Source organism: Cottoperca gobio, chromosome 12 (assembly GCF_900634415.1).
Source record: "Cottoperca gobio chromosome 12, fCotGob3.1, whole genome shotgun sequence".
Lineage (NCBI taxonomy): Eukaryota > Metazoa > Chordata > Actinopteri > Perciformes > Bovichtidae > Cottoperca > Cottoperca gobio.
In genome coordinates this window covers 13,876,891-13,902,367 of record NC_041366.1, presented here as the reverse complement: position 1 = coordinate 13,902,367, position 25,477 = coordinate 13,876,891, and the positions used below count along the sequence as shown (strand labels likewise).

Genomic DNA, 25,477 nt, shown 5'->3' with positions numbered 1-25,477 from the left:
TTTAATTTTCCAATCCTCTGAGCACAATTGAAATTCCATACACCTCCATTTTATATCGTGGATTGGCATCCAAATCTTTTTTCCCCATGTTTTTGTGTCTAACTGAATTTGAAATGAGTCCAGTACAGAGCGAGTACGCTGCATCCGCTAAACAGGGGCTGCTATGTAATCGCTTGGGCAATGTACGTCCACTAAAAGTAATTGTTTTTGACACTGAGGCTCGGGTTGTTATAATTATCTGACAACATTATGGAAAGGACTGCTGTCATTGGGAGGCTCATGCAAAAGCCTGTGGTTGGCCCATAAATGGATGAGGGCAGGGCAAAGGCGTCTCATTAGCAATTGACAAACTTCACATGTTAAAATCCAAAAGCACGCAGTACACTCACTATCCATGCACCCTGTTTTTCCTCTGATAATGCAACATTATGATCCACGTATCTGTTGAACTCGGCCGGAGGAGAGCTGTAACGTTGGCTGTTAGCAGCCGGTTGGCTAAATAACGGAACTAACTTTAACGAAGGTTGAGGAGGACAAAATATAAAAAATGCCTTAATTGGCCCTGATACCATTCTTTGCTTCTGACATTCATATTATTTCAATTCATTAGATTTGTAGTAATTCTTGCCTTTTTAATCAAAAGCTGAGAAAAGGTCTCAGTAAACATTTAATGTGATGTAAAAATGTTGTGATCTTTAACATTAACTGATGGGTGATATTGTGGGTGTACTCAGTCGTTATGATGATTACTAAGAACATGAGTTAGTTGTTTTATGAAATATGTTACACGTGTCTACTCCTGGTGCTACTATCACTTTGTTTTTATGACACTGTTTTAAATTGTCGTGCAGGTTCCTATGTATGTGGGGTATGTGGGAAGAAGTACAAGTATTATAACTGCTTTCAGACACACGTCAGGGCACACAGAGGTAAGACGCTTATAAACGTATGTATTGTCTTTATGAAAAGCAAAATTATAACTCACTGCTCGCTGTGTTATTCCTCTCTTGACTGCATCGGCGTAAAATTATTCACTTCCTCTAAATTAGTCATGCATGTCCTGTTTTGGCTAGGAATTGTATTTGATTTATTTATTTAATATCTTTGGCCTCTGAATTGATTTTAATGTGAGATAACAATTTTAGCACTGGTGGGAAGCTGTGAGCAGATTCATCTATTCACAGATTTCTCTAAGACTGACTGCCCCCCCCCCCCCCTTTTTTTTTTTCACTATAGAATCAGACACCATGGTTGCAGATGGTCTACCCCAGACACCCAACAGTGAGTACACATTTGCACACTCATCCAGTGAACACAACTCAAGTTTTTAAGCATGTCAGCACAAGCTGTTTATTTCATACCTCATTTAACAGACATTGTGTTGTTTTACGATATATCCTTTTAGATTCAATCCACCGCATCTTATAACTGAAGATACCTTTGTCTATTTGACTTAGCAGACTAAAAGCCATATTATTTGCCCTCATTGTCCCCCTTCCTCTCTCCCATCAGTCTTGTCTCCTCACTGTAGCCGCCTTCCCATAGGTGACATCCTAATACCAGGTACCTATAAGGCAACATCCAACTTTACCTCAACATTTCTGGCACAATCATGTAATGTTCTGATTATCACAATGATTTTTGTCTGACAGCATCAGTTCCTCTAATTTAAGTGAGGTTAACCTGAAACTACGTATCAAAATAAATGCTGGCCTGCAGGTTTGGGGATGTCGCTCTTTTAATTGCATTGCATATCAGCTGCCAGGGCCTGTATTTATCAGGCATCTTAAAATCACTCCCAGGATTCACGGTGAAAGTTTGATTAGGACTAAAAATACTCCTACCTCAGAGTAGTACTTGAGAGTTATTTATAAAGCATCCTACACGCACTCTTAGCAATCATTACATGAATGTGCACATCGCTTAAAGGCAGCAGTATCAACATGGCAAGGGGAAAAGAAAGAGTAATCATCTTGATGCAGACGGAACAACAGTATTTTTATCTACGAGGAGGAAGACGAACACAGTGCAACCTAAGGTCTGTGACGGTGTTAGTAGGTAGCCCAGAGAGGCTTCTTGGCAACAAAAGAACCCCCTGATAGATTAAATTCTTAAGAGGGTGGAACGTGCTGCAAAGCATTTTTGCTTCGACGCCACATATTTTGACTTTATACTTGAGAATGACAGGTATGCGAATTCGTAAGAACATTTTTAAATATAACTTGCTTCTATGAGCAGTCCAAGTGACCCCAAACGAATGTGGCAGCAAGTAAAGATAAAACGAGCGGAGGCAAAGTATAACTTGTTTTAGTAGCAATTAATTTAATATAGTTAAATAAATAGACTGATTTCCCTAGGAAGAATAAAATTGGTTCTACTGTCGGTGATCAAAATAACATTTAAAGCTTAGGTTTAGGGCAGCACAGTGAAGATATGGCATTAATGTAACCTTGACTTTAAGCCTGCTTAACACCAGACTTGTTCTTAATGACTGGTTACTATAGCAACTTTCCCTGGATCATTGCAAGCCTGTATTTTAAAACCAACTGAGGAAAAATGAAGCCAGGCCAACTGATAAGCTGTGATTTTTCCAGTTAGTATGGCTTGCAAAATCTCCCTCTGTTGAAGGAGTGCGTACGTAGGAGAATTTTGAAATGCAGGAGACGACATTTGAGTTAAATCCAGGCCAAAGGTTTTAATCATTTGAAAAAAAAAAACATTTGAAACTGAGATTTCATTCATCTTGAACTTTGAAAAATACAATTATATATTTACAATAACAATAAGTATATAAAAGGGTTTTTCAGGTTGAATGTTATATTTGATTCAGTTCTGTAATATTTTGGTATTTGAGTTCTTGTTTTTTTCATTTGCAGATTTTATGTTTGTTTTTCAGATTCAGATATCTTTACAGTTTAAAATCTTGTTTTTTCAGTTTCAGACTTTTGGCACTGATCTGGCATAGGGGGCGGGGCTTCAACTGAGGGGCGTTGAAATGTAAGTGACAGCAAAGCAAAGAAGGCTGAAGACCTTCCTCAATAATGTTGCCTTCAGGAAACCGCGAGAAGTATGATTCAACACTTTCTATACATCATATTCCCGGGAAAAAAACTGACGTCAGTGACTAAGTTCTGTAAAACAAGTTGTCTTAGATCATACTTGGGACCAATAGCAGTATAAGAGCAATACGCTTTGACAGCTTGTGCAGTTCAACAGCCACACTTCAGGATGGATGTTTCCCACTTCCACATAGCACTGTGAACGCAGCGTAGCAGCTCACTATCTTTAATAGACACTCTGGGAAATCATCCTAAGTATTATGATAGTGGGTCATTTTTGTTACATAGGGACATAATGGGAAAATAAGTTATTGGGTGGGGAATTTGCCAAAGCTAGAAATGAAACATTTTATGAACTAGCTTTATGCTATTAGCTATAGTGTTAGTGAATGTTACACTCTTTACAGTGTCCAGCTTTAAAGCTTTTTCCTTAAATGTCTTTGTTATCTGTGTTTGCGTGTCTAACGTTACTATAATTCGACACTGGCTGCACAGGTCTCACAAAGCTGCCCCTTAGATGTGGATTACTTGGAATATTTATATTTTTTAATAGGAGTGTTCTTTAGGCCTGTAAATTATAACGCCCAATGTTTTATTTCTTATGTAGAGCTATCTTCCAACGAGTACAAGCGGGCTGTGTACAGTATTCAAGGATTTTAATATGGAGCAGCCAGCCAGTGAGGAAAAAGTAACCAGCTAGGGGGAGAAAGATTTTGGCCATAACAGCCCAAATGTTGTGGCCTCTGGCACATTCTAATGCCAATATTCCATCATATACAGTGACCCTATTTTATTGCATATTTTAATGAGTTTCCCTACGTGATTGTAAACATGTAGTGAATTATTGTAAAGGAAAAGTAGGCTTCTTACAATCTTTAAATGGGTATTAATATTTAAAACCACACCCATTGCTGACTTATAACAACTTTTGCAATAAATAATCCTTAGACCTTTTTATTTAATTTTTTAAACTTAAATCCCTTTTTCTTCCCTATTGATATACTCCACACCTATAGGCAAGTACATTTAAGAATATACATTCACTTTGTTAAACACAAAGCAGGACAACATGTATATCTTTCTCACTAAATGTATATGTATAGGTTTTTCCACATTATCTGACATTAGTTTGCATAATTGTTCAATTGCCAAAAAACATTGTGAGGCTGGAGCAACCTACATTTCCCTCATTTTACAGTCATTTTACTTGACAACATTGCCTGTTTCAGTGTTTGCAATGTGTCTGGCTCTGCAGTAAAAAGAGCAATGTAAATAAAGATAATCCATTCATTAAGCCCATACACGTCTGTGTGGCGTATATGAAAAATGCAGAGCTTTCAGTGGACTTTTTAATGCTTACTGCGCACTCTCTGCCACCGGTGTTTTCCGACAAGTCGAGTCTCCACCCTCTACTCTGCAGGACACAAGCTCTCAGCTGAGCGCGTGCACAGTAGTCTGCTGTTTGACCGGCAGCTGGCGCTTATTGAGGGCTGATCTGAAAAGTGACACCGCTCCTCTCGCTGCCTCTCCATGTTTTATAGATCCACCCTAGACACATTATTTTGATGTGGCAATTGTATGATTGGTTAAGTCGATGAGGAGACAATTAAATATATTTTTTTATTGTTGAAATTTGGAGTGAAGGGAGGGAAGCCTGCTAGGCAATGGTGGGGCTGCCGTGCCCATGCTAAGAACCGGGCGCAGAGACTAGTTCATACGCATAATTTAACGTTAGTTATTACCACGCATTATTAAAATTAGAAAAGGTTCAGTGTGGGCGCATTTATAAAGACTGCAGCCACTGTCAAATTATAGTAACGTCAGACACACAAACACAGATAACAAAGAAAGGAAAAAGCTTTAAAGCTGGACACGTGTAACATTCACTAACACTATAGCTAATAGCATAACGCTAGTTCCTACAATGCTTAATTTCCAGCTTTGGTAAATTCCCCACCTAAAAACGTATTTCCCCCTTATGTCCCTATGTTACAAAAATGGCCCACTATCATAATACTTAGGATGATTTCCCAGAGTATCTATTAAAGATAGTGAGCCGGTTGTCCTGGTGGAGCGGACGCCAAGCGAAGACTACGCTGCGTTCACAGTGCTATGTGGAAGTGGGAAACGTCCATCCTGAAGTGTGGCTGTTGAACTGCACAAGCTGTCAAAGCGTATTGCTCTTATACTGCTATTGGTCCCAAGTATGATCTAAGACAACTTGTTTTACAGAACTTTGTCACTGACGGCAGTTTTTTCTTCTTCTGCCAATCACGGGAATATGATGTATAGAAAGTGTCGAATCATACTTCTCGCTGTATCTACGTTTCCTGAAGGCAACATGAAGCCTTCTTGGTTTTGCTTTCACTTACATTTCAACGACCCTCTCAGATGAAGCCACGCCGCTCACGCCAGATCAGGGCCAAAAGTCTGAAACTGAAAAAAATAAGATTTTAATCTGAAAACATAAAATCTGCAATTGAAAAAACCCCAACTCAAATATAAAAAAAAATATATATTTAGTATTATATAGTAAAAATAAAAATAAATAGTTTATTCAAAAGAACTACAGAACTGATTCAAAATACTATTCAACTCATTCACTTATCTTTAGTTTTAATATATTATTGTATTTTTCAAAGTTCAAGATCAGAACTTGGGGGTGTGTAGCTTCAGGTACCAGTTAGACATTAAAATGCCATCCAAGAAGTCTAGTTTGATTTATGGATCATGCATCTATTTAAATCATCAGACAACCAAACACTGAACAGTATAATACTTGTACTATGAGACGCAATTTTACAGTTCTATAATGTTACCACTTTCTCATATTTGATTGGCCAATGCAGTGACTTGCCTGATGTCATTGCACTGTGTATTCCAAATGATTGGATTGTAAAATCAAATGCAAAATAGATTTTTGCATTTTCAGTTTTGTTTAATTGGCAGACAGTGTGCAAGTTAAACTTGAAAATTAAAATTGCAATCTGTACTTTGGCATTTGAATGTGAAATATGTAATGGTTTTATTACTTATCAAATGAAAGTGAATTTGAAATGTCAGTTTCATTTTGATTTGAATAATGGCAGGATTTACATAGGCTTGTTTTCTGAAAAGCAGTGGGCGAGATATAACATCCAATTGCTTGAATTTTTAATGAAACACCCAAATCAGAGGACGGTCAAGGTTGTCATATCTTGTGCTCTGAATTTTTTTTTTTTATTCTTAAAGCTGCTTTGGAAAAAGAAATCGGAAAGTAATCAGTTTGGATCAGATCAGGCTTGTCACTTAACTGCCCTTGCTCTCTTAAGGAGTGTTTCTGTGTGGCTGTGTAATATGTCACAACCTGGATCGAGAGGAGGTGACAAGGAGGGAGACCACACAATGAAACACCTTTCTATGGTTTAATTTAAGTAAATTATACACAAAGCACAATACAAATAGCAGGCCAGAGGGAAGAGACGGAGAAGATCTTGCAGGTCTCTTTATAGCCTGAGCCCAGCCTGCTCAGGTGTGCTGAATCAGTGACGAGGAGATGACGAGGTCTCAGCTCCACCAATCAACCTCCTGAAACACAGGTTAAACACACAACATGGGAAGGACAGGGCAGGGGCATCTCTGAGGCCGTCACAAATAGCACACATGTGACATATCACATTAAAGGGTCCAACCTGCTAAGATCATGCCTCCATAACCAATTATCTATGTTATTACTTTGTTATCGATTTACTCAGAATGTGTCCTCACCTATGCTCGGAGCAATGATGTCATGTGAGCTTTAATTACACTGACAAATGCCAAGAACCCACTAATTTGTGGAAAATAGTTTTAATCATGTCAATTGGTGGAGGAATGATATAATATGCATGGTATTGGAGCCTTGAGGTGTTTTAAATGCAATTACAGTTTGGCACCATAATAATCGCTTTTGTAGCTGTAGTTCCTTGTTGCCAATTAAGTGTAAATTGCACAAACCCTTTTGCTGTGAAGTGAAGAAACTGGTTGTTTTTGAATCAACTCTTTTGGAATTGTTGTGCCCTTTTTGTATCACATGTGTAGGGAAGCCATTTAAAGTCAGTCGCTCTCCTGCTAACAAAGAGTCTGCATCCCTTATGTCTCTCTCGCCTCTACACACTTGACAAGAAATGGCTGCAAAAGTTAATAAACTTTCTAAACTTGTTTATAAGAAGCAATATAAAAAAAAATATATGTTGCATTTGAGTAAAAAGAAAAGAAAAGAGAAATTAATTTTCAATTCAGTATTCAAGGTAAAGAAATAATTCTATTTTTGTGCTCGGAATATGTACAATCTGACAACTTCCAAATAAAAAGGCTAGGACAATTTCCCATACAATTCTTAAGAAGTCTATTTTATATTCTACTTAATAACACTACTTGAATTTAATTTAAAATGCAGCATTGAACTAATTGACACTGTTTTGCATACATGCATTTATTTATTTTTAGCTTTGTTTATATGGAGATGTCACTCATAAAAAAAATTATCAAATCATTATTACCTTTTCTATCAATTTCCCCCCAGGGATTCATCTGCCTATTTGTCTTGTTTATCTAATCTCATTTAGTCTCCCTCTGTGTGTCTGTCCCAATGCAATCAAGGCTTTTCTTATGTACTTTAATCATATTTGTTTGTTCATTTATCATTTTCTCTTTAATGCAGAATGACTAAAAACAGGACTTTGCACCTCTTTCTATGGCACAATGAAATAAGATTATCAACTGGTTCTCTAAATGTTTAAATTGCTTTGTTTTGGGGCTCAGTTGGTAAGAATGTATGTACTGTTCCTTGAGCCTTGTCATGTTTTACCTTTGCCCTGCTCTCTGTACTGTAAACTGTGCACCAAAGCAAAGGCTTTTAATTATAATCAGGTTATTATTTTCCCAGTTTGCAGTTTTGGATTCAGTCATCCACAAAAGACTGGTTGTCAGTGCCAGTAATATCCATTGTCTTTTATAAACAGATTTGGTCTCTCTTTATCTGTTCATCTGCAGATAGCTTCCGTTACTCCTGTGACATCTGTGGCAAGAAGTATAAATACTACAGCTGCTTCCAGGAGCACCGTGACCTGCATGCAGTTGATGGTAACCAGGAGTTTTTGGACAATTTGCATGACAATGTATTTTTTCTTTGAAACTCCAACACTTGATCTGGAAAGCCATTTATAAGTGAACTTCCCATCTCACTGTGTCCCTTCGCACCAGAGTCTCTACTTTCTGCAGCAGCAACAAAAGCTGAGTAGCATAGTAAAGAAGAGTAGATCAGAAAAACAGGAAGCCAAAAAAACCAAATAATGAGCAATAACCTGACTCTAATATTGACAAACAGACTAGTTCTCACTTCAGTGGAGGTAAATAAATCCCACTATTTCAGAATTTAATGTAATTTGACAAAATTCAATATTGTTCCCTTTTTACGAGCACTTAACTGCAGAGTATCACTCCATGTGACGAGGTAGAGAAGGTAGACATGTGTAAGTAAACTCTGGGATGCCACTTGCCACTCTCCATCGAAAAACTAATTGCCTAATTATTTCTCATCCCCCTCCCCCACCTCTCTCAGATCCTTATGAACAGGTAGTGTTACCTGTGGATGGCCTTAAGGAGGAGGAGCCAGTTGAACCCTATCAGAAAATCGGACCAAGTAAGACTGTTTGATGCACTTCTTTTTAGTTAGTTCCACATATAGAACATGGCTGGACAAGACTACAGAATGCACTATATGTACAGTAGCGCCATTTGTAGCTGTAACCCATTGTTTCAAAATTATTTGATTTATTTTGTTTTAGGTTATATTTCAATGGGGTAAATCTGACATTTTTGCTTCGTTGACATTCAAATTCTAAGAGAATTTAGGTGCATCCATAATTCTACAGATTTTTCTTAACATGGCATACATTTGACAGCTTGAAGTCCACCTGTGCCCAGGTCAGCGTATTGGACACTAAACAACCTTACGTCATGGTGAAGATCCATGTTAGACAAATAACACTTAAGCATATGAGCTAACTCCACACTGGAAAGGTTGCAGAACATGAGTCCAAAAGTCCTCCTTCGCAGGGGAAAAAGCACTCGCCCATCTCCGCAGAGACTGCGGGTTCGACCGACGACAACGGGTGTCCCTTCAAACACAATTGGCAGTGTTCGCAGGTGGGAAGCCTGCACTTGTCACTGCACTAATGACTCCTACTGATTGGGGGATAGGGTGAACCTCCACACACTATGAAGGGAAACCCCTGTGTGTTTATGTTCTCTAATATTAAGGTATTGCTAAATGTAAATTATCAGTCAGGAAAAGATACAATTAGAATAATCAGCTCGTTCGTCTTGTCCGCTCTATTAGGACCTCTTGTTTAGGACATAATTAACATCATTTCTCTAACATCACAGTTAATCCAACAAACTGGACCTTAATTGATATGATGAAGGTTTTACCACTGATGTGGTTTTTTGATGAACGCAAAGGTTTGATTGTGTGTTTTCTTGTCTGCAGAAACGGGGAGCTATGTTTGTGAGTTCTGTGGGAAGCAGTACAAGTATTTCAACCCCTACCAGGAGCATGTTGCTCTTCACACACCAATGGGTGAGCCTGTTTACTTTCAATGTAAAGGATTTGAAATGTTGTCTATTTTTGTGATACAACCTCTTAAAAACAGACATCGTAGAGAAAGTGCCGGCATCTCAAATGTTTACAATGTTAGTTGTGCATCTTTGGAGCGTTTAACTACAATTGACTCTAAACATCTATCTTGTAGGCGCCTTTGATTTGAAGACAACACGGGTACAGGAATGTGGTAGCATGGATATGAGTAAATTTGGCCACAGCCAAACTGGTAAGATAAAAAGTAAGCATTTTTATTTTATATATCCTACAGTAGTTTATTGATTATATACTTCTAAACACCGTTTTTATGCGTCATTGTTTTATAATCCAAATGCTTATTCTTCGCAAGCACACATACACAGTTCTATGGTGACTCATTGAAATTTGATCATCATAGCTCAGCATCATGCACTTCTTCTTATAGCAGTGCGTAGAGCACTATGCTTCTTTTTCTTTTACCTTTTCCCTCGAGTATAATACTTACAGATCATATACATGATGTAGAACTTGACTGCTTTTTAATTGGCTGAGGTTGTCAACTTGACAAATTGCAATATTATTGGAAATGAGTCAGGTCAAAATTTAGCAGAGATTAAAGTTGATAAAATGGGAAAACAACCTGGGAACATGATCAGAAACCAAACACCTATTGCCTGTACGGTTGAATGATATATTTTTAAAATGGCAGTGTGAATCTTGTCGCCCGCACACGTCCACAGAATGGCAGTCAGTCGGCTCACTAAGATATTGGTATTGCTGGGTATGAGGGCGGGAACAGTCACAATAATCTAGCAGTCCTGCTGTGAGGGCGTGAGTGAAATTCATAAGAGCCTCACTGTGGCTAAAGTGTGTGTGTTAACCCTGCGCCAGTGGGAAAAGGATAGCGATTGGATCTACTGTAAGGTTTTGAGTTACCTTGGTACGTTGAACCCTCTCTATTTCTTAATAGTCTTTTTTTAATTGCCTGAAGCACCTAAACACATTTAAAAATGATGTTCAAAAACATTCAATCTAAATTTGATACAGTCCAAACAGATTCTCCAATTTAATACCAAATATTAGTCTTAAAGCAGCATTTTCTTTTTCACCGGAAAGATATAAAAACTAAATAAAATACTTTTTGTTTACTTTTGCACATTAATTTTTTTTTGATTTATGTTTACATATTGTCAACATTGCAGGCACCGTTTTGCTCCATTTCTTCACCAACATTTTCTTTTCTGCCGTCATGTTTCATAGATTTTTCTCCCAACTGGTACTGTATTTTGTGGTATATGACCCACCCCTTCCATCTTTTTGCTAAGAAGCGCTCTGCCATAAAGAACTATTTTAAGCATGGCACACACACATCTTAGAAGTGGGTCAAAAAGATGGAATGAAGAGGAGGAATTAAAACCCATATTTAAATGTAATACGAACATTTGGATCCTTTTGTCAAGGCTGTTAGCGTGATTGATTTGAATGCCGCAAACTAAAACTGAGTTAATAAATGACGTCGCAACTGTTGTGGGTTCGTAGCTTGAATTGAGAATATTTTCCATGTTATTTAGCATGGACATGCCACTCAGTGTTTTTCCTTTTTGTTTTCACTTGCAGACATTCCATTCAGGCGGAAACTGGAAAGTGCAATTCAGTCTAGTCTGGTTGACACAAACAGTTCGCAGAATTCAAGCGGTGAGCACTGATTCACTTATTTTATGTGGATGTGTGTGTATTTGGGTGGAAATGTATAATTTCTGCTCGAACGGTGAAAGGTATTTTCAGTCCTTGCTACAAAGCAGGTTTATGTGAGTGTCAGTATAGAAAGAAACAGTATTTCTGCAAACAGTGTTTTGCTGCTGATGCCTGGGCTGAAAATTGAGATGGAGGGGGAGTAGACGATGTAAAGAGGTTTGTGTGACCTACCTTGCATCAATTGTTACTATATAAAACTCAAGTCCATGAGCTCTATTATTATTCTGCTCCACACTCAGACCATGAAAATTGAGACCTTGTTGAATACCATGTTGGATCACTCTTTGGCCCTGATAACGCACACTAACATGACACGGCAGTAATTCTGCTTGTAAAGAGACTTGCAGTTAAAGGCCCTGCAAGCATATTTTCTTGATCAGCTTCTTACTTTGAGCAATGCTGTCCTACATGAACACAACATGTTCTGCAAAAGTTGCAAAAGTCTTCTTTGTTTCTCATTAGAGTTTTCTGTCTGTGCCATTTTGTCTGTGCTTTTCTCACTAAGGAAGGTTGTTTGTTTTGCCTGGTGCTGGAATCAATCAATATGTCCCTTTTTTTAAAAAAAAATTAATAAATGCAGTATTTAAAGTGGTTGTGCACAGTTTACATCGCTTTCAGTCACTGATCAACATTTCTGTGAGGTTTCATAATGTTTGTTAATTCAAATCATAGAAATATATGCAGTACATGCTCTTTGATTGCAAATCACGGTTGCCTTTAAAAAGAAAAGGCACTGACTGAGTAAACAAAGGGGAAAGAGTGATCAAGAATGGCCGACTGTGTCTGTAGTTTTAACTCCCTCCCTATCTTCCTCTTGTCCACAGGAACTCCGAGCCCTCTGGTGGCCAGCACCTTCTCTACAACCCAGAGTAAGTCCAACCCCACCTGCCTGTTAAAAACAGAACATATGCACGCTGCCTTCTCATTTCCACCCTATTGTTTCTGGTATGCTTCAATTTTTGTTGTTTCTGTCATTTGCAAATATTTTCCATAGAATCCATTGTGATTAAAGCGGTGTTCTGCTTTTAGCTTCATGATGACGAGGGAAAGCCTGAATAGGATTGATGGTCATATTGTTCATCTGCACTGTGTTTAGATTTAGCTGTGTTTTGTAATGACTGACAACAAAGCGTTGACTGACTCATACTGTTACAAGGTTTTCTTTTGGTGGACAAAGATTGTTGAAAAAGCTACAGATAAAAATTTATTACTACAATTACATTGTGATTACATGACCAGCGCCTCAAACTCCACAAGGACACATAAACATGCACATTTTAAACGTTTTTATTTGCAGTTATTTACAAAGTAACCGAACAATTCAACCACAATTTATAAGAAATGCTGCTGCAAATTGAGTCACTTTGGGCTGCAAACATCACAGAAGCAGCATCTTGGTGAACAGTGTATTAATTTTCTCCTCCAACAAAGTGTCAACGCTCTTCTGGTCTTTGTGATTTGTTTTAGAACCCTACACTTGTGGTGCCTGTGGGATCCAGTTCCAGTTCTACAACAACCTTGCTGGAGCACATGCAGTCCCACGCAGGTGAGTCCACGACTACTAATGCATGTTAAGCTGGACGGGGAAACGAATACAGAATGTGAACAGTGGCTGCAGTGTACAACATCTGTATAAACAGTTCAAAGGAATATATTGTTGTAATAAGGGTAGTTGGTTCTGATGCTGCTGGATATGACTCTTTTATGTCTTATTGCAAAAGCTTTAGTGCATCATACATGTCCCCATGTATACACACACTAGTGCATTGTCTTCTGGTTATTTTTTAATTGTCAGAAATACAGACAAATTCTAATCTCGAGCAAACACCGCCCAATTGTCTGCCAATCTAATAAAATAAAAATAAACACATTTTTTACAAACGAGGATAGCAAGCAAACACACATATTTGAGAAGCTGTACGTTTACTTGATGAAGTTACTAAAGGGCAGTTTGTTTACTTTTTTTTAAGCATGAACCTTGTTTTCGACAGTCTTAAAATACTTCATCCAGCCTTCACCAATGGGAACAAAATATATTTACACTAGTTGATAATTTATGATGATATCTTGATGTTTGGCGTTGCCCTTAGGTCCTTGCTTTTGGAATTATTGCTGCCGAGACTGACCTCGACCTCGACCTTTTGTAAACTTGCTGGTTTTGAAGGCACAATTTGTTAACGACAGACTCCGGGAGGCCAATAAATGTATTCTTGTCTTTTACTTTCACTGACGATTGTTTTGTTTGTTTAAATTTGTATCATCATTTTCTTCTTAACATTTTTCTCCACTGGAAGAACTTAACCTACACTTTCTCCATTAGAACCATACAATATCTCTGCCTGTCTGTATCTCCCCAGCGGACAATGAGAACCACACCAAAGGTGACTCTCCCAAAGCCTCCGGTCCTCAAGAGCAGCTGTGGAGAAGCTCTCAGGCTCCGGCCCATTCCTTAGTTAAACTACAAATCCAGCCTCAAAGTATCCCCCAGAGAAACCACACCGTAAGCCGTAAGTACTGAAATCATCTTCCTTCATTTTGCACTGTGGAAGTTACTGTATACTAGGGCTGCCCCCTAAGTCGACTTGACATCACATTTTTATATTCTAGCAGGGCGAGCTCGCTTGTTAAAACAACATGACGGACGGCCTTCAGATTTGTCGGTCATTGTTAAAATGTTTAAGTCAGTGACGGAAAGTATTCGGCGAGTTGCTGATATTGCCACAGACTCCTGACACACTGAGCAGTCGCCAGTCAGACCAGTAGCAGGGGGGCCCGGTCCCTCCCCTCGGGGAGGAAAGGGTGCAGCGAGAGCACTAAGTACTCGACCCTGAGAAGCTGCAAGCGGTGCTGGAAGCCAAACCGAGAGCCGGTCGTGGCACACTGCTGCAGAAGAAAATGTGCCCGGCGAGGGCCAGCCAACGAAGGGGAGAGATCCCACCAGGGGTTCCTCCGAAAACAAAGGAACAAATAGTCGAACCTTCGTGTTGAACAGCCAGATTCAATTTGAATAAAACAATTTAGAGTTTGGTACAATCCTAGTATATACGTTTGTACCCTCTTGACTCTCTGTGCACTGTTTTGTTAGAAAATTGTTAAAATGGAATTGTTTTTTGTGTTTTGAGCCTCCAGTGGCCTTGTAGTTAAGAGGCATTCCATATAACTGCAACAACGAGGTTTGATTCCTGCTGAGGAGCTTTGCTGCACGCCCCCCCCCCCAGACAATCAGACAATTAAAGCTAAACGAAACAAAAAACATGGAATTACGTTTTTATGACTTACTGTTATCTGTTGCACTAGAGCACTAACAAGATCCTTTTCATGTGATTTACAATTCAATTGATGCACTTTAAAACTTAGGGAAGGCTATATTTGGCATCTGGTCTGTATAACAAAGCCATGTTTATTCCCATGTTATTGCCATGTCTTTATTATCCTCGATGATTCTGTATCTCCTTTCCCCTTCTAGGATACTGTGTTTTCTGCCAATATATCAAATAAAAACAAACATAAACACTAATTATCTTTCTTATGTTTCACTCCGTCTTCCTGTCCATCCATCTGCTGTGCGTGCTGGCAGAGAATAATGGACTACCTGAGAAGGAACGACAGCAGGTGGCTGAGCGCCTCCTACGGGTAATGTGTTCAGATCTGAGCATGCTAAATGTGCTCAACAGCAAAGACTTCCTGAAGTTGGCACAGACCCTGGTGGATACGGGTGCTCGTCATGGTGCCTACTCCACCCGTGATGCTTTTGGCAACATGAGTTCCTTGGCACTGCGCCAGCTGCCCCGCATGTACAACCAAGTGAAAGTCAAAGTCACGTGTGCTCTCGGCTCCAATGCTTCACTTGGCATCGCCGTCACCTGCCACTCCCAGACATCGGGCCCAGACGCTTGCTATGTTCTAACGGCCTACCAGGTGGAGGGCTCGAGACTGAAGCGATATGTGCTGGGTGTGAGGGAGGCTGAGCTGAGGGAAGGGCCCGAGCAGGTTCACCACTGGGTGCAGAATGTGCTGTCTGAGTTTGTGATGTCCGACATACGCACCGTGTATGTCTCCGAGCCTAAAGCGTGGGCAGCAGGTTTAGCGGGATCACCACTTGGTGCTGGCGGCCGGAGCAAGGTATGCTTGCGATGCGCCGGGTGTTCACTCGGTGCAGTTGTCCAGGCTGTTCTCGGGAAGCGCAGCCTCCAGGCTCGAGGTCTTCATGAGTTGTCTGATCTTCTCTCAGCGTGCCGAGATATTGCCTCCTCCACCACGCTGTCCCTTCGCGAGGAACAGTTCACCAAAACATCCACAAGCACAACTGAGGAAGGTACACAGGGCAGCCCTGCACAATGCCCCAACCCTCCTTGCTGGGATCGTACGGCGGAAGCTCTTCTGCAGGTCCATGCCCACTTTGAACAGATTTGCGAGGCTTACGGACGCAGCAAGACCACGGCTCCACTCCTCCAAGGTCTCAACAAGCATCTGCTTGGTACGCTGGCTTGTCTGCTGGCACCTCTGCGTCTGGCAGCTCTGGAGCTGAGCAGCCAGAGGAGACCAACCTTACAGCAGGTGCTGCCCGTCTACCTCCGCCTGGAGAAGTTTTTCACGTCCAAAGCTGGAGAGGCTGGAACCGGCACAGCTAGCAAACTCTGCCACTACTTTCTCGAAGCACTTAAGGAAAACTTCAAGGTACCAAACTGGTTTTGCTTACATTAATTTTCCTAAGTTAACATTTAGCTGTCAAAGTGATAAGATTCCTCTTAAATTCTGTAAGGATTAGGGAACGATCTTCTGAAAAATGATTTGGTTCCAAACATTGTTAAGGATTAAAAGCCAGCCCTATGTAAGAGAGCCTTGATCTATGATGAATGCATAAAAGTGATTGGTTTTCGGAAGAACTGACAGTCATTGAAATGTTTGTCTGTCTCCAGGTTGAACGAGCCCACCAGGTAGCCATGGTCCTGGACCCGCAGGTCAAGCTGTGTTCAGTTCCGGCCTACCAGCACGAAGACATAATCTGCCGCGCATGCGAAATGGCTGCTGAAAGCAGGGATGGAGGTATGACCGGTGGTGGTGGTGGTGGTGGTGGAGGTGGTGAAGAGCGGGACACTGATGGCCCACCAACCCCTAAAATAAGCCGCATAGAGGGAGGGGGAAACAATTGTGGCCCCTCTAGGGGCACCTTCCTCTTCTTACACTGGCAACGATGAGGGTCAGAGCCAAGTTAGACAAGAGATTTTTCAATACCTGGCCGAGCCACTTCTCCAAGGCACACCTGACCTCTTCCAGTACTGGAGCTCAGCGGTGAATGAGAAGTTCCCCAGGCTTTCTCGCCTGGCAATGTGGCTCCTTGCTGTGCCCGCTGTGGGCATACGCAATGAGTGTGTGACTGTGTGTGAACAGAGCCTGGCTATGAAGAGGAGGCAACAGGTTACCACTGAGGAGATGAACAAACTCATTTTCCTTCGCTCCAACATGGGCTAGGGGAGACAATTAACCAAACCTTCACCTCCAAACAATGACTGAAGACTATTATTTATATACTGTAGGTTTAGACCAACTGTCAACTTAAATGTGTTAAATACTTCTAAAGACAGATATTTACAGGAAACTCACATTGTATAGGTTGCAAACACCCATAAAACAATACGGCTTATTATATATTTTATAGGGAGAAAGGACTGTTGTAAAGTACTGTGGACAAAATGTAGGGGTGGAACGGTAACTCTCAAAAGATAGTCTTGTTTGGTATGCCACCCTCGGTTTGGGATGCACATGTAAGCAGGATCAGTTATGGCCAGTGATTTTTAAAATAATCCAGCCTAATGACTAAACTGCTAAAAGGCTATTATTGCCTTATTATTACTATTGCTGTTATTCTCACTGGGTGGCAACATTTTCAGGTAAAGTCAGCTTTCACTGCTTGAAACTATTGTCATAGACCTCTGAAAACATACAGCAGTATGCATGTACAGTATTCAGAGAAGGATCATTTTCATTGGCGTATGACAATAAATTCAAGATGTGAATCCTCACTGCCATTGCACCTCTGATAATTAAGTTTACTAGGTCTATGATTTACTATCACGTATCACTGAAAACATCTTTATTTTTTTCTCCAACATATTCAGCCGCGGGAGACGGGTCAGGTATCTGTGAGCTTAATCATCGCAGCTAATTCGACGGTCGCTTCAGCGGCCTACAAATGCAGCGTTGGATCATTTGCATGCACTGCACTGCATGCATTTCTCATTCAAAAGGGTAAAAAGCTGATACAACATTAATAAGGATGTGATGCTTTCCGTTTTTGTTTTATGTTCCAAATTGTAAAGAAAAGTCAACCAATGGTTTGTTTTCTTTAAGTTAACTGAAGAGGTCTTATGCTGCTAGATGTGCAAGTCAAACGGCTGGATTTGCACAGAGGGCCAATATCATGAAGTTATCTCGAATGAATTCAAGCTTTTGTTTGAGTTTTCTTTACATGCACGCAAAGAGGACAGCATCATATGAGAACCTGTTGGTGGTCAGCTTTTACTTATTTCATTCAGCCTCACCATAGGGGGGGGGCTTACACTAACAGGGAATTAAATAGCATTGATTAAATAAATCTTGTATTGCCATTTAATACTAGATGTTACAACCCAGGTTATATGTCAGTACATGCACAACGATGACACCTAGAGGCCAATGTGTCTGGCTTGATGATAGTTTCCAGTGCTGCTACTTCAGATAGTCACATCAATCATGAGTCAAGGAAAGAGACGTCAACACTTCTCTATACCGGAGACGTTTTGTCTGTGCATTGTCCTCCGATAAACAGCAGAAATGTTATTAGCCATCAGTTTGGTAAGCTTGTAGGCAATTGATAATTGCATACATCCTTGTGTGCTTGCCCACTGTGTGTGCGGTTATTTGTTTTGTTTTTTCAAAGCTTAATTAGAAAAGATAAGAAAGTTAAAATTTTATTTATTCATTTCTCATTCTAATACACACGTCGTCTTCCTTGTGTGAGCTACACATGTCCATTTTTGAAGCAATAAGCTTCATCATCGGGCATAGTTTCCAACTTTATCTGCTAAACGCGACTGTTTTCATGACGCTCCTACAGTTTAATTATTAATGGTAAATTTATTTTTCTGTTTGTAAAATCAACAGGATTTTCTCAGGAATGCACCCGAGCAGGCACCGCCACTTTTTCCTCACTGTACCGAAAACACAACAAACTGTGACCTCAATGCCGAGGTCTGTACTGAGCCGTGACTTTTGTGAAACGTTCCACCCCAAATACAGTTAGTGCCATTTGCAACAAATGAAAAATGGATCACTGAGGGTTTATTTTCTTTTCCAGGATGAAGCAAATTCTGCCAGTACATTCACTTAAGTCAACACATGCATACTAATGAAGTCAAGTGGTTTATTTTTTTATGAATTCTAGTGTACATTTTTGCGAGCTAATACCTCCTAAAAAATGACTTGGATGAATGGAAGTTATACTGTACATTTGTTTGTTGCCTTTGGTACTAACAAGTCAAGTACTATTTTGTCATCTCTGTTTTTGGGCCTTAAGTCTCTTTTCATGCGACCACCCTAAACCCTACAGTCAGAGCCAACGTCATGCCTTTTTATTGCTGTTAAATCGCCTTCTTTTAACCATGTTTTTCAAGCTTGTAGGTTGTTTCCCCCCCCCCCCCCCCCCCCCCCCACACACTCCTGTAGACTCAAAGGAACGTCTGGGTGATGGTTTGAAACAGTGTCCCCTTGTGGTCAAATGTGGACTCAAAAAAACAACAACTGGTATTTGACATGTGCTTTATCCCAAAGTTCAAGTCATCTCTTGGTTTATAAAACAGGTCAGGTATTATTTCAACAATAACACACCCAAGCACAAGTATCAACTGTATAAACCTATACTCCATAGGTCAGGTTTTCATTGGGGTCATACCAGAGCAGGAAGACGTATCAATACTGATGATGTGGTATGGGACTCATTTTGGATTTTGATGATCTTAACATTTGTGGTGCAGCTTAAATATCATCTTTTGATCCTAAAGGATGCAGGACAGTTTAATGAGTTGGCTGCTCCGTGTTAATAAGAGGCTACATTATATTCTGTCAATCCTGATTATAAACACTTATAGTCAAAATTGAAAATATCAACTGTAAAAAGCATTACAGTATCTATTTTCTCATGTTTCCCAGCTTTAGGCCCCAGTACAGCTAAAGGTACAGTCACTCTACACTTCTACCCAACACAATTTAGCTCCCGTTCATTTCATTTTAATTAAACACATTTAAGCCTCCGTTTCCTGTTTTTGGAAATGGAGAAGTCACTATTCTAGCCCCGTGGCACCACTTTGTTTTGTGCAATATCACACCAACAAAAGAAACAACTGCTGCATCGTCCTCATAAACAGTTTTTAATATTATAATCACATAAACGTTTATTTATGACCCAGGTCAGAATTGTGATAGTTTTTGAGGCTGAGGACAATTTGGTTAAAAATGACTGCACCTTTTTCAGGGGACACAGGAAGTAGGGAGTACGGAGTCAGTACACTGCACATGAACAATTATACGGCCTTTGAGTGAACGCTTTAAAGCATAGGTCTTCAACAGGGGGTCTTCAACAGAGGTACTGCAGGGGGGGTCGCAAAATAGTTTGTAGATAAAGCAATAAAGAAATGTTTTTGTAATATTGTTTTTTAAATGACAATTTATTTATTTTTGTTTTTCGCTTTCACATTCCCTCGTCCGCTGTACTTCACACACGCCTACATTAAGAGACAGAGTGGAGGAAAGGAGAGGGATGAACTAAAATTATTTTAGTTTATTGACCCCCCCCCCAATCATACGGACCTCTTCAAGCCTCTTCTGTACAATATATACAGTAGGGCAGGGGTGTCAAACTCCTTTTAGTTCAGGGGCCACATAAAGGTCAATTTGATCTCAAGTGGGCCGGACCAGTAAAATCAGAGCATAATAACCTGTAAACAACGACAACTCCAAATGTTCCCTTCGTTTTAGTGCAAAAAAGTACATTCTGAAAATGTTAAAATGTAATGAACTATCTTTTTACAAAACATTATGAACAACCTGAAATTTCTTAAGGAAAAAAAGGAGCAATTTCAACAATATTATGCCTCAGTTTATCATTTACACACGTGCATTACAACTTACAGATCACAGTGTAGCTACAAAGGCACACAACATTTCGTCACAGGTATCTGGAACTGTATTTTACTTTTTTACACTTTGCAAAGTCATCCCGCGGGCCGCATGTTTCACACCCCTGCAGTAGGGGGTCCCTGCACCACGCTACTCCAGTTTGCCGGTCCTTGGCCTGAACAACGTTGAAGACCCCTGCTTTAAAGTATCAAACCAAGAAAAGAGAAGTCTCACTGAAATGCGAATCTGTTTGGGTTCAGCTGAATGCAATTGTATCAGTTTTCAGTTATATGATAAAATAACGTTTTATTATAAATGCATTAAAGTTTGAAAAATGTCTGTCAAAGGTTAATGACTCTCCGCTGCAAACTATATCATATTGTTTTTAATATGTTGCGCTCCTTACGTCCTTTGCAAGCTTTGATTAAGTATTTAATTGCTTTTCTCTTCTTAAAGAGTAAGGTCACACTGTTTTGCTGCCCTCTCTGGTTGAAGGTTTCTGCTCTGTTTCACCATCAGTAAAGGGTAGATGTGGTCTGAAATGTGTTCTGTTACACCTCTAACTACACCCAACAGTGATGCTGAACATCACTGCAGCAAGGTGAGAGGTTTAACCACTAGAGGTCAGCAAAGGCAACATTTCCATGGGGTGTTAGGTTACTCTATAATGGTTTCTTAAACTGATTTCTTCTTGTTAAGGTTCTTGAAAGGAGTTCTTGACATTCACGTTTGATCACATTTATCCATGTTCTCACTCTAAGGCTTGGAGAATGACTTGATTCAGTGTAACCAATACATGCATTATGTCATCGGGATAATATGTACACTGCTGTTTTCAAACTGATTTATGTCGCACATTTATATTTATTTCTTTGGTGGGGTGGGGGGGGGGGAAAGCCCAGTGATCCAATATTTTACCTCAGTACTCAGACGGTAATGTTATACTTTGATTTGGAAATCAGATGGTCATACAAAATTTAGCTTTGGTATAAGATAGTTAAAATACTAAACATTGGTTTGCGGTTTTAGCAGTGATCCTCGATTGAACCGATTTTAAAGGGATTTTTCTTACAGTTTTTAGATAAGTATTTTAAATAGGATATGCTCTGGGACAAAAGGCCATTGTTGACGTAATTATGTCAACATAATTTTACTTAGAAATAGCATTCTTTTTGTTGATTAAATGAGAATTATATCTAAGATATGCATGCTTTTTATTAAGAGAACTGATATATATAAAGTTAGAGCCAACATGATTCACTTCCATCTGATGAGAAACAATGGCATTACCTTAACAGATAAGTAACCCGGACTGAGTTTTAACCTTTTGAGGTGGGAGATGTGATTCTGATGTTGGGTTGGTGTTAATGGGTTGACATCATCCATGTTCAGAGGATGTATTATGTAAATACAAGATCATTGCTGTTTTTATGCCACAAGGGGGGAGCCTTCATTCAGAGATACAGTAGGGAACACCAATAACATTATACCTCTATTTTCTACAGTAGCATTTCAAAAAGGTTTTTGATATAATAAAAAAACTCAACTTAGATACTGTTATTAGACAATTGAAATCAGCTGTAAGGTTTAGTTTGTTTCAGGATTTTAACTTATTCAGATAATAATTGTAAAAAAAAGGTATAAGAATGCAAACAGTGAGATTGTTTCTGTTTTAAACTATGGATTATAGTCTATTATCAATTCAGGTTAAGAAATTAGTGTTGCTTGCATCCTATTTTACTGGCATTTCTTTTTATACTCTGCTAAAATGCAAAAAAATGGGTTTGATTCTCTTCATTTTGTCTTTTTTATTGCACTTTGGCAGCAGATTCCTGTGTAGCTTGAGATCTAAGTTGTCTTATTAGTAAGCCTAATTTATACTTTTGTAGCAACACTATTTTTATATAATGGCAAAGAAAGGGTTCAGTGTCTTTTTTTTTCTTTTCTTTTTTCCCTGTGTCATATGTGGCAGCACTGTTCAATGTTTCTTGAATACATTACCCACTGTAGTATGTGATGTGTGAATAAACTCCAAATATGTGTCAACACTTTTTGTGTGAGTGTGTGTGTGTGTGTGTGTGTGTGTGTGTGTATTCAAGGTCTAGAGAAAGTTTGAAACTAGCTTTAAACTCTCTGCCTGCATTTCCGATGAAAGAAGTTTCCCTTTCAGTCAAGGGATGAAGTGAAATGTTTAGAAAGCCTGCTCCTGTATTTATGAATCGAGGGAACTTGAGAGGATATTTGACGATGTTCCTGTAAAAAAAAAAATAGGCTGGTTGCTTATTTTCAGTATAAATGAGGACTCCCACCCAGAGAGCAATGAAGCAGAGCTTTCCACAGTGGCTGAGAGGGAGAGACCGAGGGCCTCAAACACATGCAGAGGGGAAAGAGGCCTTATATAAGGGCAGAGCGATTGAAGACTCACACATGGGGGAGTGAATATACAGAGGCTGCTTAGAGGTGCGTGCAAGGGTTCCCTAGGGGCCACGGATAGGGCAAAGGAGCGAGACAGGAAGAGGGAAAGAGCGAGCAAGTGTTCGTCACAGCGTGCCGTCTTTCTCCCTCCTTTTTGCACCTGGGTCAGTCAGCCCCCAAGGTGCAGCAGTCTACTGCCATGCAGAAACACCCGCACTATTGCTCCCAACACAAGGCCTGCCTACCCAAGCCTAATTTGCAGCACATGCGTCCAAGTTTACCTCCCCCACTCTTTCTCCACCCACTGCCCCACCAACCCCCCCCCCCCCCCCCCCACACATACACACTCACACACAATACGGCCTCCTCCCTTCCTCCACACCCGACTGCTGAAGGTGACGTTTTTCCAGAAGCTATTACTGCAGTGAGATGCTACGTTTGTTTTTGCTTACGGCACCAAGTGTTTGCCCTCGTTTTCAGTCATTTAGAAAAAGCAAAATGTGGGGGGGGAAAACGACCCGTCCGTTCGACAATTACTTCCGTTTCATTCTGGGTTAAGAGAAAAGTTGCAGATCAGCTCTTTCTCAAGGAAAGTAAGGAGGAGTGTGTGGGGCTGTTCTGCATACATTCACACAAGCCTAATAAGCAGAACAGATTAGGGTTTTTGTTGGATGCCATTGTTCAGGTTTTAAAATGACTAGTTTAAGCTTTAACTGCATGCATTCGGACTGTGATTAATGCAGCAGCAGCTGAACATAAAGGGGGTTCCCTCTGTGTAATGTTATGTAAACACTAGATGGCAGTATCTGGCCTTTTATCAGCGACAGAGTGGAGACGATAAAAGCATCACCGGTACAATATCATGCAATCCAGAATAGCAATCTCAGAAGTTAACATGGATTTGAGACCAAAAAACATCAGGTGTAGTTTTCGATAACACTGATTTAGGCTACTTGTGGGGATCCAGGTAACCTAGTTTAGGATGTTCCTTCAGAACCAGAACTTTCAAATATTATTTGATTTCCCAAGACAGCTAGAAGACCATCCAATAATCCAGATATGTTCTCCTTAAATCTGGAGGATTTGCATGTTGTTGGATAGTTGGAGAGATCCAGAGCCTCTGAGGAAATCCCCTGACGGAGTCAAGTTAATACATTAAATCAATGAGCTACTATGCAGCACTGTACCTACACAATTTACGCTGTTGGTGTTCATGTTTGTTGACTCTTCCACAATGATCCATTGAAGAAAATCTCAGACCATGAAACTGGTTGTTGTGCTTTACCCAGTAAGACACATGTAGCCATCCAGCTACATTTACAGTAACACAGAAAGCTCTGTACACTCCCCTTTGCCCTTGGCTGTTACACAACCAAAGGAGAGGCATCTAGGTTTGGTTTTCCAAGCCCAAATCTGGCAGTGCCATGTAGCTTTGCTCCCACCTCTGGCATTGACAAGGTTGGCACCTTCACCCCTGCCCAACCAATGGCTCACACAGCTGTCCTGACTTGTCTGCTCAATGAGCATTGGAGGGACAGGGAAGGACAGGCGGAAGGAAGTGTTCTCATCCTCCTCCTCCTTGTCCTGTATGGAGGACCCAGTGGCACCGGCACTGTAGTTTCTCCTGCTCAGCAGGTGCTGACTTTTATCAGTAGTGACATGAATGTACAGAACTGCCAGGGCGCATCCACCCAATTGCTGTCAGGTGTCGTTCCCGCTAACACTCCACCTAGCCCCTGACCTCACAGGCACCCGGTGCGCCTGTCTGTTTGCCCGCCTGCTCTGCTTCCTCTGCACACCTGTGCAGACACACATATGCACGCACCCTTGTACACATACTTCGATTTAAAGTCTTTTCCCATATAGAACCCTAAAGATTGAGTGTGTGGCTTCTCATGCACCTCTCAGAGAGTCTAGGTTCTGCTCAAAGCCACACATGATACAATATAATGGAAACTCGCATGATGATTGTCCAGGTGTTTTTGCACTTCTCACATACAGTGCATCAGCTCACAGGTGCTGGCAACTTCCTCCCTTAAACAAAGAGCACACAGTCTGTGAAGCTGGTGATGAGGAATTTCACCGCCTATTACAGTAGCCAGAGCAGCATTTGAATATTTCATATCTAAGTCAGAGTTATGAGATGACGCTGAAGTGTGAAAATATGATGTCTGACTCTTGGCTTGAGGAAGGCAAGTGTGGTCACTGTGAAAAAAAGAGGTCAAGGTTAAATTTTCTTTACGGATATAAATAGCCCTTCAGTGATGTCCCCCTGATCTCACCGTTATTATTTATTAATCGTCATCATGATCTGGGGAGCACATCCAGCCTCACCATGCAATTTCAGACAGCTGAAGACAATGACAAGAGGAGGACAAATGTCTAACCAGAATTTTAGACCCTTACAATGAAGCCCGTATATTTTCCGTTACAGTGAAACAGGCCTATTTGTTTTGTGTAAAGACGTCATTGCCCTTTTGTTAAACTGCCATAT

The 25,477-nt window shown here is 40.3% G+C and overlaps 1 protein-coding gene across 1 annotated transcript in view; it reads left to right on the top strand.

The window, feature by feature from the left end:
• The window catches only part of znf618 (zinc finger protein 618), a 28,579-nt gene extending 9,516 nt beyond the window's left edge, over positions 1 to 19,063 (top strand). The window contains 15 exon segments of the mRNA XM_029444574.1: positions 852 to 929; positions 1,237 to 1,281; positions 1,513 to 1,563; positions 8,073 to 8,162; positions 8,641 to 8,721; positions 9,571 to 9,660; positions 9,833 to 9,922; positions 11,278 to 11,355; positions 12,240 to 12,284; positions 12,883 to 12,932; positions 12,934 to 12,961; positions 13,773 to 13,922; positions 14,993 to 16,092; positions 16,335 to 16,586; positions 16,588 to 19,063. Of these exon segments, the coding sequence (XP_029300434.1) occupies positions 852 to 929; positions 1,237 to 1,281; positions 1,513 to 1,563; positions 8,073 to 8,162; positions 8,641 to 8,721; positions 9,571 to 9,660; positions 9,833 to 9,922; positions 11,278 to 11,355; positions 12,240 to 12,284; positions 12,883 to 12,932; positions 12,934 to 12,961; positions 13,773 to 13,922; positions 14,993 to 16,092; positions 16,335 to 16,586; positions 16,588 to 16,887 (2,528 nt within the window). The 3' untranslated portion in view covers positions 16,888 to 19,063.
• Positions 19,064 to 25,477: the final 6,414 nt, after the last annotated feature.